Genomic DNA, 17851 nt, shown 5'->3' with positions numbered 1-17851 from the left:
AGGTTCTATTCCTACTGGTTATTGCATCAGCACGCGGAGTCTGAGTTGGCGGCCTTGCAATGTGAGCCTCCTTAGCTGGTTTTCCACGCCGATAAGGCTGTTCTTTGCCCCTGCTCCTCCTTACATACTTTTGCAAAGTTTTACAAATTTTATGTTTTTGCTTTGGCGGAAGCAGCTTTTGGGAGAAAGCATGCAAAACCTGTGGTGCCCTCAGAATAGGGTCCGCCTCTCTTTTACCCTCCCATTTTTCATTCAGTGTCCTCTAGAGCTTGGGTATTTGTTTCCCACAAGTAATGAATGAAGCCGTGGACTCCCCTCCTATTAAGATGGAAAACATAAATTATGCTTACCTGATAATTTGATTTCCATCTGTAGGAGGAGAGTCCACGGCTCCCGCCTGTTTTTCCGGTGGGCGGAGCTAAATTTCATTTTTGTTCTTCTGGCACCATTTATACCCTGATATTTCTCCTACTGTTCCTTGTTCCCTCTGCAGAATGACTGGGATATGAGGGGAGTGGGGGAGGTATTTAAGCCTTTGGCTGGGGTGTCTATGCCTCCTCCTGGTGGCCTGGTTCTTATTTCCCACAAGTAATGAATGAAGCATGGACTCCTCCTACAGATGGAAATGAAATTATCAGGTAAGCATAATTTATGTTTTTAATACCTAAATATTTAAAATAAGTTTTTACTTCTTGAAAGGGATGAGATTAATTTTAGAGTGGCGATAGATCTTTACATTTTTTGGATGTTGTTGTTAAAGCATTGAAATATTAGGTTGATTGTACTAAGAATTTCAGACAGACTTCTAGTCTGTCTGTTCTTTTTTCTGGTCCTAAGAAAGGCCAGAAGGCCTCTGCAATTTCTTTAGCCTCTTGGTTGAAACCTTTAAATCACAATGCTTATTTGGGGGCGGGTCAGCCTCCACCACAAATAATTAGAGCTCATTCTACTAGATCGGTTGCCACATCAGGCTTTCAAGAATGAGGGAGGCTTCATTTGCTCAAATTTGCAAAGTGGCCACTTGTTCGTATCTGCATACCTTTTACTAAATTTTACCATTTTGATGTTTTTGCTTTGTTAGAAGCAGCCTTTGGTAGAAAGGTCCTTCAGGCAGTTGTCTCAGATTGATAATTGTGCCTATATATTGAGTACGTTTTTGAGTTATGGATTACATTTCTTAGCAAAAAAAAAAGCTGTTATTATTTTAATCCCTCCCTTTATTGTTACTCGTGGACTTCCACATCTTGGGTATTATATCCCATACGTAACAGGTCATGGACTCTCACCACCTATAGGAAAGAAAACATGTCTTACCTGATAAATTCATTTCTTTTATGGTGACGAGACTCCACGAGCCCCCCTTGGGGGGTTGATTTTTTGTTTAAGCACATCTTTCTTCCTAAGATATGATGAGTCCACAGGTTTATCTTAATTACTGTTGGGAATATCACTCCTGGCCAGCAGGAGGAGGCAAAGAGCACCACAGTAAAACTGTTAAGTATCACTTTCTTACCCACAACCCCCAGTCATTCTCTTTGTGCATGGAGGAGGGGAAGTTTAGGTGTCTAATGAGAAAATTTATTTCTGAGAAGATTGATTTACTTCAAGCAAGTTTTAGGTTATAGCCGTATCCCACGTTAGTCTTTGCAGTCTAGCTGTGGTGACTTAAAGCAGTTGGGAACTTGCAAAGAGGTGCTTGCTGCATTTTTCCCAACACTGCTGCCCTAGTATGGGATACCAAAGTTGGTTACTTTGTTATCTACCTTTGTTCTAGGTCTCTGTGGGGAGATGTGTCCACACCTAGGGACTGTCTTCATGCCGGACAGCAGAGCAGGTAAGTGCTTTCTTCCAGGTGGGAGATATATGCACTTAGGTTAAGAATTCCATTACCTTGCTAGTTATGGGGACAAAAGTTAGTTAACCCTGGTGTAAGGGCAACATTAAGGCATGACTGCAGGCACAGTGGTGAGGTTAAGAGATTACAAACTTCGGGTTTTGGGTAACCTAAGAATGTGTTTGGGGCTCCGTTTTTTACTGTATTGACGTCTATGTTTAATTTTCACTGCTAAACAAATTCCTCAGAATGGGGATCTGTTTAATTACGAGAGTGCTGTTGTTACAGGGACCATTGTTTAATGTACGCCATTGTGGGTGTTTTAACTTCAGTTCTTAGGCTCCGCCTCCTCCCTCTCTGTTGCTCCGCGGGAGGATTTTGCACCTCTCTTCCGTCCGATCACGTGATCGGCCGTTTCCTCCTAGGTTCCGTTCGCAACTGAGGTTCCAGTGTCTCAGCTAAAACGGTCTTAGAGGTTGGAGAACGAATTCTGGCTATGCGGTGGTCGTAAGGAGGCGCCTTAGTATCCTGAGGTGTGGAGGGAGGTTTTAGTCCGAGCGATATTGCTCACGTCTGTTTTTTTTTTTCCCCCATAGCACTCAGTTGGTAATTTTCAACAGTGAGAAAATGTATTTAATTATTTATATCTGATGTACGTCTGTGGGGCATGTGAGCAATCATGTTTGACATGGATCAGGACCCCGTTCAGTTGAACCCATGTTTGTTGTGGTTAGATGCACAAATTGCAGTTCCCATGCAACTTTGCTCCTCCTGTGTTAAACAGACATTACAGGGAAAGGACATTTTTTTTTTTATGTTGAGCCGAATGTCTCTCAGGAAGATGCTGTCCAGGTATTACCAGGTTCCTCTCTAACTCCCAGTGGAGTGTTTTTAAAGGCAGAAATTGCTGCACAGGTGTCCGCAGCGGTATCTACAGCCCTTGCCAAATTTCCCAGAATTCAGGGGAAGCGTAAGAGGAAAGTTAAAAATTCAGATAATAAGGTATCCGTTCCAGGTGCTGATTCTCAGGTTCCTCATATATCTGAGGATGAGGAGGAATCTCATTTTGAAGGTGAGGTCTCAGACTCGGACAGTATAATTCCTTTTCTCCAACATAGGTGTGTCCGGTCCACGGCGTCATCCTTACTTGTGGGATATTCTCCTCCCCAACAGGAAATGGCAAAGAGCCCAGCAAAGCTGGTCACATGATCCCTCCTAGGCTCCGCCTTCCCCAGTCATTCTCTTTGCCGTTGTACAGGCAACATCTCCACGGAGATGGCTTAGAGTTTTTTAGTGTTTAACTGTAGTTTTTATTATTCAATCAAGAGTTTGTTATTTTAAAATAGTGCTGGTATGTACTATTTACTCTGAAACAGAAAAGAGATGAAGATTTCTGTTTGTAAGAGGAAAATGATTTTAGCAACCGTTACTAAAATCGATGGCTGTTTCCACACAGGACTGTTGAGAGGAATTAACTTCAGTTGGGGGAAACAGTGAGCAGACTTTTGCTGCTTGAGGTATGACACATTTCTAACAAGACGATGTAATGCTGGAAGCTGTCATTTTCCCTATGGGATCCGGTAAGCCATTTTTTATTACATAAAGAAAAAAAAGGGCTTCACAAGGGCTTTTAAGACTGTAGACATTTTCTGGGCTAAAACGATTTATATATAAGCATATTTTATACCCCATAGCCTTGAGGAATTATTTTAATCTTGGGAACTATGTAAAATAACCGGCAGGCACTGTATTGGACACCTTATTCTCTAGGGGCTTTCCCTAATCATAGGCAGAGTCTCATTTTCGCGCCTCTATTGCGCACTTGTTTTTGGGAAGCATGACATGCAGATGCATGTGTGAGGAGCTCTGATACATAGAAAAGACTTTCTGAAGGCTTCATTTGGTATCGTATTCCCCTTTGGGTTTGGTTGGGTCTCAGCAAAGCAGATACCAGGGACTGTAAAGGGGTTAAATATAAAAACGGCTCCGGTTCCGTTATTTTAAGGGTTAAAGTTTCCAAATTTGGTGTGCAATACTCTTAAGGCTTTAAGACACTGTGGTGAAATTTTGGTGAATTTTGAACAATTCCTTCACACTTTTTCACATTTGCAGTAATAAAGTGTGTTCAGTTTAAAATTTAAAGTGACAGTAACGATTTTATTTTAAAACGTTTTTTGTACTTTGTTATCAAGTTTATGCCTGTTTAACATGTCTGAACTACCAGATAGACTGTGTTCTGTATGTGGGGAAGCCAAGGTTCCTTCTCATTTAAATAGATGTGATTTATGTGACACAAAATTTAGAGAAAATGATGCCCAAGATGATTCCTCAAGTGAGGGGAGTAAGCATGGTACTGCATCATCCCCTCCTTCGTCTACGCCAGTCTTGCCCACACAGGAGGCCCCTAGTACATCTAGTGCACCAATACTCCTTACTATGCAACAATTAACGGCTGTAATGGATAATTCTATCAAAAACATTTTAGCCAAAATGCCCACTTATCAGCGAAAGCGCGACTGCTCTGTTTTTGAAAATACTGAAGAGCATGAGGACGCTGATGATATTGGTTCTGAAGTGCCCCTACACCAGTCTGAGGGGGCCAGGGAGGTTTTGTCTGAGGGAGAAATTTCAGATTCAGGGAAAATTTCTCAACAAGCTGAACCTGATGTGATTACATTTAAATTTAAATTGGAACATCTCCGCGCTCTGCTTAAGGAGGTGTTATCTACTCTGGATGATTGTGAGAATTTGGTCATTCCAGAGAAATTATGTAAAATGGACAAGTTCCTAGAGGTCCCGGGGCCCCCCGAAGCTTTTCCTATACCCAAGCGGGTGGCGGACATTGTAAATAAAGAATGGGAAAGGCCCGGTATACCTTTCGTCCCTCCCCCCATATTTAAAAAATTGTTTCCTATGGTCGACCCCAGAAAGGACTTATGGCAGACAGTCCCCAAGGTCGAGGGGGCGGTTTCTACTCTAAACAAACGCACCACTATACCCATAGAAGATAGTTGTGCTTTCAATGATCCTATGGATAAAAAATTAGAAGGTTTGCTTAAAAAGATGTTTGTTCAGCAAGGTTACCTTCTACAACCAATTTCATGCATTGTTCCTGTCACTACAGCAGCGTGTTTCTGGTTCGATGAACTAGAAAAGGCGCTCAATAATAATTCTTCTTCTTATGAGGAGATTATGGACAGAATTCATGCTCTCAAATTGGCTAATTCTTTCACCCTAGACGCCACTTTGCAATTGGCTAGGTTAGCGGCGAAAAATTCTGGTTTTGCTATTGTGGCGCGCAGAGCGCTTTGGCTAAAATCTTGGTCAGCGGATGCGTCTTCCAAGAACAAATTGCTTTACATTCCTTTCAAGGGGAAAACGCTGTTTGGCCCTGACTTGAAAGAGATTATCTCTGATATCACTGGGGGCAAGGGCCACGCCCTTCCTCAGGATAGGTCTTTCAAAGCCAAAAATAAACCTAATTTTCGTCCCTTTCGCAGAAACGGACCAGCCCCAAGTGCTACGTCCTCTAAGCAAGAGGGTAATACTTCTCAAGCCAAGCCAGCCTGGAGGCCAATGCAAGGCTGGAACAAAGGAAAGCAGGCCAAGAAACCTGCCACTGCTACCAAGACAGCATGAGATGTTGGCCCCCGATCCGGGACCGGATCTGGTGGGGGGCAGACTCTCTCTCTTCGCTCAGGCTTGGGCAAGAGATGTTCTGGATCCTTGGGCAGTAGAAATAGTCTCCCAAGGTTATCTTCTGGAATTCAAGGGGCTTCCCCCAAGGGGGAGGTTCCACAGGTCTCAATTGTCTTCAGACCACATAAAAAAACAGGCATTCTTACATTGTGTAGAAGACCTGTTAAAAATGGGAGTGATTCATCCTGTTCCATTAGGAGAACAAGGGATGGGGTTCTACTCCAATCTGTTCGTAGTTCCCAAAAAAGAGGGAACATTCAGACCAATCTTAGATCTCAAGATCCTAAACAAGTTTCTCAAGGTTCCATCGTTCAAAATGGAAACCATTCGAACAATTCTTCCTTCCATCCAGGAAGGTCAATTCATGACCACGGTGGATTTAAAGGATGCGTATCTACATATTCCTATCCACAAGGAACATCATCGGTTCCTAAGGTTCGCATTCCTGGACAAGCATTACCAGTTTGTGGCACTTCCGTTCGGATTAGCCACTGCTCCAAGAATTTTCACAAAGGTACTAGGGTCCCTTCTAGCGGTGCTAAGACCAAGGGGCATTGCAGTAGTACCTTACTTGGACGACATTCTGATGCAAGCGTCGTCCCTTCCACAAGCAAAGGCTCACACGGACATTGTCCTGGCCTTTCTCAGATCTCACGGGTGGAAAGTGAACGTAGAAAAAAGTTCGCTATCTCCGTCAACAAGGGTTCCCTTCTTGGGAACAATAATAGACTCCTTAGAAATGAGGATTTTTCTGACAGAGGCCAGAAAATCAAAACTTCTAAACTCTTGTCAAATACTTCATTCTGTTCCTCTTCCTTCCATAGCGCAGTGCATGGAAGTAATAGGTTTGATGGTAGCGGCAATGGACATAGTTCCTTTTGCGCGAATTCATCTAAGACCATTACAACTGTGCATGCTCAGTCAGTGGAATGGGGACTATACAGACTTGTCTCCGACGATACAAGTAGATCAGAGGACCAGAGATTCACTCCGTTGGTGGCTGTCCCTGGACAACCTGTCACAGGGGATGAGCTTCCGCAGACCAGAGTGGGTCATTGTCACGACCGACGCCAGTCTGGTGGGCTGGGGCGCGGTCTGGGGACCCCTGAAAGCTCAGGGTCTTTGGTCTCGGGAAGAATCTCTTCTCCCGATAAATATTCTGGAACTGAGAGCGATATTCAATGCTCTCAAGGCTTGGCCTCAGCTAGCAAAGGCCAAGTTCATACGGTTTCAATCAGACAACATGACGACTGTTGCGTACATCAACCATCAGGGGGGAACAAGGAGTTCCCTGGCGATGGAAGAAGTGACCAAAATCATCCAATGGGCGGAGACTCACTCCTGCCACTTGTCTGCAATCCACATCCCAGGAGTGGAAAATTGGGAAGCGGATTTTCTGAGTCGTCAGACATTTCATCCGGGGGAGTGGGAACTCCATCCGGAAATCTTTGCCCAAATTACTCAATTGTGGGGCATTCCAGACATGGATCTGATGGCCTCTCGTCAGAACTTCAAGGTTCCTTGCTACGGGTCCAGATCCAGGGATCCCAAGGCGACTCTAGTAGATGCACTAGTAGCACCTTGGACCTTCAAACTAGCTTATGTATTCCCGCCGTTTCCTCTCATCCCCAGGCTGGTAGCCAGGATCAATCAGGAGAGGGCATCGGTGATCTTGATAGCTCCTGCGTGGCCACGCAGGACTTGGTATGCAGACCTGGTGAATATGTCATCGGCTCCACCATGGAAGCTACCTTTGAGACGAGACCTTCTTGTTCAAGGTCCGTTCGAACATCCGAATCTGGTCTCACTCCAACTGACTGCTTGGAGATTGAACGCTTGATCTTATCAAAGCGAGGGTTCTCAGATTCTGTCATTGATACTCTTGTTCAGGCCAGAAAGCCTGTAACTAGAAAAATTTACCACAAAATATGGAAAAAATATATCTGTTGGTGTGAATCTAAAGGATTCCCTTGGGACAAGGTAAAAATTCCTAAGATTCTATCCTTTCTTCAAGAAGGTTTGGAGAAAGGATTATCTGCAAGTTCTTTGAAGGGACAGATTTCTGCCTTGTCTGTGTTACTTCACAAAAAGCTGGCAGCTGTGCCAGATGTTCAAGCCTTTGTTCAGGCTCTGGTTAGAATCAAGCCTGTTTACAAACCTTTGACTCCTCCTTGGAGTCTCAATTTAGTTCTTTCAGTTTGAACCCTTACATTCCGTTGATATTAAGTTATTATCTTGGAAAGTTTTGTTTCTGGTTGCAATTTCTTCTGCTAGAAGAGTTTCAGAATTATCTGCTCTGCAGTGTTCTCCCCCTTATCTGGTGTTCCATGCAGATAAGGTGGTTTTACGTACTAAACCTGGTTTTCTTCCGAAAGTTGTTTCTAACAAAAACATTAACCAGGAGATAGTAGTGCCTTCTTTGTGTCCGAATCCAGTTTCAAAGAAGGAACGTTTGTTGCACAATTTGGATGTAGTTTGTGCTCTAAAATTCTATTTAGATGCTACAAAGGATTTTAGACAAACATCTTCTTTGTTTGTTGTTTATTCTGGTAAAAGGAGAGGTCAAAAAGCAACTTCTACCTCTCTCTCTTTTTGGATTAAAAGCATCATCAGATTGGCTTACGAGACTGCCGGACGGCAGCCTCCTGAAAGAATCACAGCTCATTCCACTAGGGCTGTGGCTTCCACATGGGCCTTCAAGAACGAGGCTTCTGTTGATCAGATATGTAAGGCAGCGACTTGGTCTTCACTGCACACTTTTACTAAATTTTACAAATTTGATACTTTTGCTTCTTCTGAGGCTATTTTTGGGAGAAAGGTTTTGCAAGCCGTGGTGCCTTCCATCTAGGTGACCTGATTTGCTCCCTCCCTTCATCCGTGTCCTAAAGCTTTGGTATTGGTTCCCACAAGTAAGGATGACGCCGTGGACCGGACACACCTATGTTGGAGAAAACCGAATTTATGTTTACCTGATAAATTACTTTCTCCAACGGTGTGTCCGGTCCACGGCCCGCCCTGGTTTTTTAATCAGGTCTGATAATTTATTTTCTTTAACTACAGTCACCACGGTATCATATGATTTCTCCTATGCAAATATTCCTCCTTTACGTCGGTCGAATGACTGGGGAAGGCGGAGCCTAGGAGGGATCATGTGACCAGCTTTGCTGGGCTCTTTGCCATTTCCTGTTGGGGAGGAGAATATCCCACAAGTAAGGATGACGCCGTGGACCGGACACACCGTTGGAGAAAGTAATTTATCAGGTAAACATAAATTCTGTTTTTCTGATAATGGAGTTTCCTTCAGATTCAAGCTTGAACACCTTCGATTACTTTTAAAGGAGGTTTTAGCTACCTTGGACAACTCCGAGACTCCTGTCGTAGTCGCTCCTAAGAAGTCTAGTAAACTTAATAGTTTTTTGATGTTCCTTCCTCTTCGAAGGTTTTTCCTGTGCCAGATCGTGCTAAGGAGATCATTTCTCAGGAATGGGAGAAGCCAGGAGTGGCTTTTACTCCGTCTCCTGTTTTTAAGAAGATGTTTCCGGGGGAGACTTCTATCAAGGATACTTGGTATACGGTTCCCAAAGTTGAATCGGCCATTTCTACTCTGGCTAAGAGAACCACTATTCCTATTGAGGATAGTTGCTCTTTCAAGGATCCGATGAACAAAAAGGAGGCTTACTTAAAAAAGATTTATGTACATTTAGACCTCCAATGGCAACCAGTAGTATGTATTGCCACGGTGATCAGTGCAGCATCCTATTGATTTGACGCCTTGTCTGATTCTCTTCAGAAAGGAGACTCCTTTAGACGAGATTCAGGATAGGAATAAGGCTCTTAAGTTAGCTAATTCCTATATAGCAGATGCTGTGCTACAGGTGCTTAGGTTCGGAGCTAAGGCTTCTAGTTTCATGGTCTTAGCCAGAAGGACATTATAGCTGAAGTCCTTTTCAGCCGATGTTTCTTCTAAGGTCAAGCTTCTGGCACTTCCTTACAAGGGGAAGACCTTATTTGGACCTGGGTTGGCTGAGATCATTTCTGATATTACAGGCGGAAAGGGGTCTTTTCTGCCTCAAGATAAGAAGGCCAGACCTAAGGGACGCCAGTTATTTTCGTTCCTTTTGAAACTTTAGAGGAAAACCATCCTCTTCCTCGTCCAAACAGGACAATTCCAAGTCTGCCTGGAAACCAAATCAGTCTTGGAGCAAGGAAAACAGTCCAAGGAGCCCGTGGCTGACTCTAAGTCAGCATGAAGGGTTTTCCCCCGATTCAGGCTTGGATCAGGTAGGGGCAGGCTGTCTCAGTTCTCTCAGGTCTGGATCAGAGATGTTCCAGACCCCTGGTCTGTGAACATTGTTTCCCAGGGTTACAAGTTGGAATTAAAAAATTGCCCTCCCAGGTGCAGGTTCCACCTGTCAAGATTATCTGCAGACCGAACAAAAAGAGAGGCGTTCTTAAAATGCATTCAGGATCTGTTCCAGAACAGGGTCTAGGGTTCTAATCAAACTTGTTTGTGGTTCCCAAAAAGGAGGGAACCTTCCGGCCCATTCTAGACTTGAAATGTCTAAACAAATTCCTCAGAGTCCCATCCTTCAAGATGGAGAACATTTGTACAATTCTTCCTTTGATTCAGGAGGGTCAATTCATGATGACCATAGATCTAAAGGATGCATACTTGCATGTTCCCATTCGCAGAGATCATCTCAAGTTTCTGAGGTTTGCCTTTCTAGACCAACACTTCCAGTTTGTGGCTCTGCCTTTTGGCCTTGCCACAGCTCCCAAGATATTCTCAAAGGTTCTGGGGCCCTTTTGGCTGTGATTCGGTCCAGGGGAATAGCAGTGGCTCCCTATGTAGATGACATATTGGTTCAAGCGCCATCTTTTCCTCAAGCAGCATCTCACACGGAGACGTTGCTGTCTTTACTTCTCTCTTACAGATGGAAATTTAAGAAAGGCTCCTTGGTTCCAGCTACAAGGGTAGTTTTCCTAGGACGATTATAGATTCCGTTCTGATGAAGATTTTTTTAACGGAGGTCAGAATAGCAAAGAGTCTTTCCTCCTGCCGGTCACTTCAGGCTTCGGTGCGTCCTTCAGTGGCACAATGTATGGAAGTAATTGGTCTGATGGTGGCTTCAATGGACATCGTCCCATTTGCTCGGTTTCATCTGAGAGCCCTGCAGTTGTGCATGCTCAAACAATGGAATGGAGATTATGTGGATCTGTCTTCAAAGATAGTTCTAGATCAGGAGACGAAAGACTCTCTCTCTGGTAGTGGATCTCTCAGGAGCATCTGTCTCAAGGCACTTGCTTTTGGAGACCTTCCTGGGTGATGATGACCACGGATGCCAGCTTGTTGGGCTGGGGAGCAGTCTGGGACTCCTTAAAGGCGCAGGGGATTTGGTCTCGGGAGGAGTCCGCTCTGCCTATCAACATTCTGGAGTTGAGGGCGATTTACAATGCTCTGATGACTTGGCCTCAACTGTCTTTGGCCCCGTTCATCAGATTCCAGTCAGACAACATAACCTCAGTGGCTTACATCAACCACCGGGGAAAACCCGGAGTTCCCTAGCCATGAAGGAGGTAGCTTGGATTATTCGGTGGGCGGAAGCTCACAGTTGCTGTCTCTCTGCCATTCACATTCCAGTAGTGGACAACTGGGAAGCAGATTTCCTGAGCAGACAGACTTTTCACCCAGGGGAGTGGGAACTCCATCCGGAGGTGTTCTCCAGGTTAACTTCCAAATGGGGGGTACCGGAATTGGATCTGATGGCGTCTCGTCAAAACACAAAGCTTCCAAAGTACGGATCCAGGTTGAGGGATCCTCATGCCTTCCTGATAGATGCGTTGGCAGGATGGCTTACTTATTCCCTCCGTTTGCCCTACTTCCACAAGTAATTGCTTGAATAAAACAGGAGAGATCCTAATTGCTCCAGCTTGGCCTCGAAGGATCTGGTATGTGGATCTAGTGGAGATGTCGTCTCTACCTCTGTGGAGACTACCCTTGAGGAAGGACCTTCTACTTATGGTCCCTTTCTTCATCCAAATCTCGATTCTCTGAAGCTGACTGCTTGGAGAGTGAACGCTTGATTCTGTCTAAGCGTGGGATTTCTGAGTTGGTTATTAAGACCATGATTCAGGCCTGTAAGCCTGTTACTCGAAAGATTTACTATAAGATATGGCGGAAATATCTTTATTGAGGGCTACTCTTGGAGTAGAGTTAGGATTCCAAGATTTTTGTCTTTTCTCCTGGAGGGTCTGGAGAAGGGGTTATCTGTTAGTACTCTTAAGGGCCAAATTTGGCAGATGTGCCAAATGTACAAGCTTTTTGTCAGGCCTTACTCAGAATCAGGCCTGTGTTTAACCTTGTTGCTCCACCTTGGAGTCTTAATCTTGTTCTTAAAGTTTTGCAGCAGGCTCCGTTTGAGCCAATGCATTCCATAGACATTAAGTTATTATCTTAGACGGTTTTATTTATTTTGGCTATTTCTTCTGCGCGGAGAGTCTCTGAACTCTCAGCCTTGCAGTTTGATTCCCCTTATCATATTTTTCATGCAGATAAGGCGGTTCTTCGTACTAAGTTAGGTTTCCTTCCTAAAGTTGTTTCTACTAGAAATATTAATCAGGAGATCGTTGTTCCATCTCTGTGTCCGAAGCCCTCTTCGATTAAAGAACGTCTATTGCACAATTTAGATGTGGTTTGTGCCTTTAAATTCTATTTGGAGGCGACTAAAGACTTTCGCAAGTCTTCGGCTCTTTTTGTTTGTTTTTCTGGGAAACGTAGGGGTCAGAAAGCCACTGCTTCTACTCTTTCTTTTTGGTTGCGAAGTGTGATTTGCCTGGGAAGCAACCTCCAGAAAGAATTACGGCTCATTCCACCAGGGCTGTAGCCTCTTCTTGGGCTTTCAAAAATGAAGCTTCCATGGAGCAGATTTGCAAGGCTGCAACTTGATCTTCTTTACATACTTTTTTCCAAATTTTACAGATTTGATACATTTGCCTCGGCTGAGGCGGCTTTTGGGAGAAAGATTCTTTAAGCGGCTGTGCATTCCGTTTAGGCATGCTTGTTCTTATCGCTGCTATTCATTTGTGTCCTCTAGCTTGGGTATTGGTTCCCAACAGTTATTATGATGAACCAGTGGATTCACCATATCTTAGAAAGAAAACAAAATGTATGCTTACCTGATAAATTTATTTCTTCAAGATATGGTGAGTCCACAGACCCACCCTCTTTTGTCTTTTTTTATATGAGTTTTTGACTAAACCTCAGACACCTCTGCACCTTGTGTTACCCTCCTTTCTCCATTTACTTTTGGTTGAATGACTGTGGGTTGTGGGTAAGGAAGTGATACTTAACAGTTTTATTGTGGTGCTCTTTGCCTCCTCCTGCTGGCCAGGAGTGATTTTCCCAACAGTAATTAAGATGAACCTGTGGACTCACCATATCTTAAAGAAATACATTTATCAAGTAAGCATAAATTTAGTTTTTTTCCTGCTCCTCATTTTGGCTTTTACTACTTCTAAACACCTCACTACTTAGCTATACGTCAAACTAAGATATAAGTGAGGTGGGAGGGTTTTTATAGACTTTTGAGATTTGGGAAACTTTGCCTGCTCCTGTTGTGAATGTATATCCTGTACCTACCAGGTTGTGGACTCTCACCACCATGAAAGAAATTTATATATATCAGATAAGACCTAAATTATGTTTTTTAACACATGAGTTGCTGGGCTGTAAAATAACATAATATCAAAGGCTTATATGGACGCCACAGGCTAGGCAAAGAAATATAGAAACATTTAAAATATCTTATACATGACAAATCTAATTTATAATGATAAATAATTTATTGAAAACGAGTAAATTTCATAAATGTTTGAAGTACTTAAATTTAACATATCTCACAATATAAAATGTGTTGCAAAAAAGAACCCAAATCATGAAATGTAAAATGTTCTGGTTGAGTGTGATCAGTACATAAATTCACATTTAATGTATATGAAATATATATGCCCCCAGTGTGTTTGTTCCTGTTAAATTGGGGTATATAGTGTCATTCTGTACCTTTGTAGATCATCAGTCCAAGCTTCAATGATGATCAGATCCTTCTGTTCTACAAGCTTTCAGCTGTCACTTCTCATCTTGCACTAGACCTGTGAGTCTGTTCCTCCAACTTACACTTATTCGTGAATCAGTACTGTTTGCGTCTCTTCCTAGTCGATCTCTCTGATTACGTGACTGTGACATCACCATGCCGTCATTGTAATTTGAGACACATCTCACAGATTATGTGTATTTTAGATGGAATGCTCCCCAGAGTTTGCAATATATCAAGTCCTGGTGTGCGATTATCTTAAAGTCAAAAAGCTTATGGGTTGATGTGTATTGTAGTGTCCAGATTTTATACAGTAGTATTTGGTGTAGTATGCTATCTAAGATACACTGTAACTGTGAGGAGGCGTGTCTCAAATTACAACAGCACGGTGATGTCTCAATCACGTAATTGGAGAGATGGAGATGCCAACAATGATTTAACTAGTACAAAATTGTTAAGTGCTGGGTGTGGGACGGCAGCACAAGATATAAATGTGCTTCAGAAATACCATTTCACATGCAAATGAAAGTTGGAGGAACAGAATCAAACAACAGTGACAGGTGGACGCCGGTAGATCAGAAGGATCTGATCATCACAGCAGCTTGGATCGAGGATCTACAAGGTACTTAGTGACACTATATACCCCAATCTAGCACGAACAAGCTATCAAACCCTCGTGGGGCATATTTATTTCATATAAATTAAGCTGTGAATTTATGTGCTGATCACACTTGACCAGAACTTTTTACATTTCATGATTTGGGTTTGTTTTTGCAACACATTTTTTTTTTAAAGAGACATTTGTTATAGTGAGATATTTTAAATTGAATCACTTCAGTCATTTAGGAAACTGACTCTTGTTTTCAATAAATTCATTATTTATTATTATATATTTAGATTTTTCATGTATGGGATACTTTAAATGTATACATATTTCTTTGCCTAGCCCGTGGTTCCTCTATAAGCCTTTGATATTGTGTACCTTTATGGTTAAATTGAGAGCTTTTTAACCAATATAGGGAGCATATAGGCAACTTCTATACTATATAGCTGTAAAAGAAGCAACAGGCTTTGTATCACATCTATATGGTACAACAGAATTGCATAAGTAATACAGCTAGCTGGGGAGCTACTAACTATACCAGAATGACACCTGTTAAAGTGACACCATCACATGAGTTAGATTTTTTTCTGTTGAAGATTTTATATATTGTTTTTGATATACTAAACCATCCTAGGAGCAATTTCTTTGTTCTACAATCATCCTTGTTTCCTTAATATAGGTGGCAAGAGTCCGTGACCTGTTATATGTGGGATATAGATTCCTGCCAAGAGGAGGCAAAGTTTCCAAAACCTCAAATGCCTATAAAAACCCTCCCACCCCACTCATACCTCAGTTTTTTACTTTGCCTCCGTTGGAGGTGGTTGAAGTAAGATGATAGGCTTGGTTTCTTCAGTGAGAGGTGCTTCAGAGCATATTTAAGTTTCCGCCTCATGGGAATTCCTTCATAGGCACTCACAGCTATGTTTATTGTCTTTTTTTAGTTGTTTAAAAGTTTTATATGTGTATGTATGGCCCTGGGACAGATACTTACTTTTTTGCTTGCAAAAAAATTTCAAAGTGCGCTTCAAATTCAACGCATAAAATGCTCATTGGATTTGCGCACCATATTACACGCAAGACACGAGCGTCAAACTCGAAGCATCATAAATAAACCAACACTTTTAATACTTGTCAAGTTAGCACGCCATAGTACACACACTTAGAATTTGATTTGAAACTTGACGAAGCCTTTGAATAACTACAGCGCGTCATAGTATGCGCATGTCGGAGGACGCGTTAACGTATGCGCACACACTAGTGTGCCGTTTGTTCAAATAAAATGGTGTTTTGACATTGCACACACTGACAGTTAATGCTTACCTAGGCAGCATTTGCTTAGTGCTTTAATGTCCATGCAACGCTATATAAAGGGGACATATTTTTTCCTTTCCTCAAAAAGCTTTGATAATAGTTATTATTGCATCTAAATTTTACTGAAAATTTGCCATAATGGAGCAGCAGCAATCTGTCCCTAAATTTACCATAGGAACACCTTTCTACCAAAGTTAAGTGTGCTTATTGTAAAACAACTGAAGTAGCTTCTTCAGCTTATTTATGTGACTCTTGTTTAGATTTTTTTTTTTTTTTTAATTTATATTTTTATTGAGGTTTGCATAGATTACAGCAGGGATGTCCAAACTTTGCTCTCCAGAGGTTTTGGAACTACATTTCCCATGATGCTCAGCTAGATAAAATGCTGGCTGAGCATCATCGGAAATGTAGTTCCAAAACCTCTGGAGAGCAAAGTTTGGACACCCCTGGATTACAGCATAAATAAGTAAAACTATAACAAACGGTATGCAATTAAGAAAAAAAAAGAAATCAACTCAAAGAAGTGTACAGTTAAATCATATTTGAACACACATCCAAAAGATGAATAACATGGAAACAGATCGTCTGGTGGATATTGCAACTAGACAGATTGGTAACTATCTATATATGAACCTTGCAGCTACATAAGCCAATCATCCATAAATAAGAGAAAAAACAAAAACAGATTGGGCGATGATGTTAGAATATGTATAGTTAAAACCTCATTTTTTTTTTGTATTTAGGTATAGTACAGGATCCTCTAATTATACTAAAGGCCACTCTTGGACCTTATGACTCATATGGTACCACGTAGAGAACTATTAGTTTATGAAGCAGCCACTTATGGGCCATAGTACATATAGGTATAGTTTTGTATCTGAGAGGGAAAATCCAATTAATATAATATTAAATGGGATAAATAATACGGGAGACAATAACACAATGAATCTTATTGGATGGGTTAGGGTACAGTGAGGTAAAATTAGGGGTGGATCTAAGACCTCTATGTTGGGGTATATTTAAGGAAGCATGTTTAGGGCTACTGATACATCCAGGGTGAGATGATGATGGGATAATGGCTAAAGTCAAAAGTGACATAGGAGCATGTATGTATTTATATTTGGGATTAGTATGTATTTATATTTGGGATTAATTAAAACCTGAGATATTGTGCTTAGGTTAAATGTTAAAGGGGACATATTAGAGGCGATTGCACTGTGTGGGGCAGTGCACTGAAAGTCAAATTTATAACAAAATTTCACATTTATACATCAGCATTTGACAGGAGAGTCCAATACACACTGACCAGCAAAATTAGTTAAAGTGAACTGGATCTTCTAGATTAATGCCTAAATAACTACAAGCCTTCTGAAAGCTGATTAAAATAATAGACAACTTTAAAATATTTGGGGTTATAAACGCTGCATTGCTACATATCTCAAACAAAAAAGAATGGCTAATTTATATATGTATCCATCACTGACAACAATAAGTATAAAATATCTGAGGACAAATATTAATTAACTATGTTCACAGGCATAAAATGGTGCTATTCTGAATATGGCAAAGAACGGGTAAATAAGTCTAAAGCGTTTTTTGTATTTAACTGTGAGGGCAGGTTGATGAGAAAGAATAGGGAATACACAGTTAGTATTAGATCTCTTAAACGTTAGATCCCTGGAGAAACGGTGAACTTGAGGTCTCAGACCGCATGGTCCTCATAAAAAGTTCCGTCTAGTAAGAAGCACCTATGTAAAACTTAACAGGCAGTTTTTAAACGTCTGTAGGGGGACTGTAGAAGTACCCTCTTACCCTGCAGATCCGATGAGCATAAGAAAGGTACCTTCCAAATATGTCAGCCCACTCCAATCCGAAAGTTAAGAAGCTGGGTTATAGGAAGAGTTTTTTCTTGCAACCAGGTGGCATTGGGAGCCGGATCGGCAAGCACAGACTTGAGGACAGGCAATGGGGTCAATTGAGAGATTATCTGAGACCCGGAGTATTCCCCTTATCATTGTGTGGTCGCAAATAGATGGCCGTTGTCAGGAGGTCTGATAGAATGCAGCGGCACTGCTAATCATTCTGGTGGCTGGACCGCAAGTAATGAGGGAGTGCGGCCATACTTCTGTACTTGGAGTATCCCAGAGAGAAGTTGCGGTCCCAGGGGATGCTGGCAGTGTGTGTTCCAGGCTTGCTGCGGGAGATGGTTTGTCCATGTCAGCAGAACCACCGAGAGTTTCAGACGTCTGAGGGGGATTTACTCCTACACTCGCGCAGCTCCTGTGTGCTTCGCTGGCTTTTGCGTTGGAGCTG

General features: G+C 42.1%; 1 protein-coding gene across 1 annotated transcript in view; it reads left to right on the top strand.

The window, feature by feature from the left end:
• Positions 1-16352, top strand: part of LOC128658039 (gastrula zinc finger protein XlCGF66.1-like) — a 153457-nt gene extending 137105 nt beyond the window's left edge. The window contains exons 8-10 of the mRNA XM_053712485.1: positions 1775-1834; positions 2716-2906; positions 16282-16352. Of these exons, the coding sequence (XP_053568460.1) occupies positions 1775-1834; positions 2716-2906; positions 16282-16352 (322 nt within the window). The remainder of the gene's footprint in view (positions 1-1774; positions 1835-2715; positions 2907-16281) is intronic.
• Positions 16353-17851: the final 1499 nt, after the last annotated feature.

This window comes from Bombina bombina, chromosome 4 (assembly GCF_027579735.1).
Source record: "Bombina bombina isolate aBomBom1 chromosome 4, aBomBom1.pri, whole genome shotgun sequence".
NCBI lineage: Eukaryota > Metazoa > Chordata > Amphibia > Anura > Bombinatoridae > Bombina > Bombina bombina.
The sequence above is the reverse complement of the archived record's forward strand: the minus strand, read 5'-3'. Positions and strand labels throughout refer to the sequence as shown.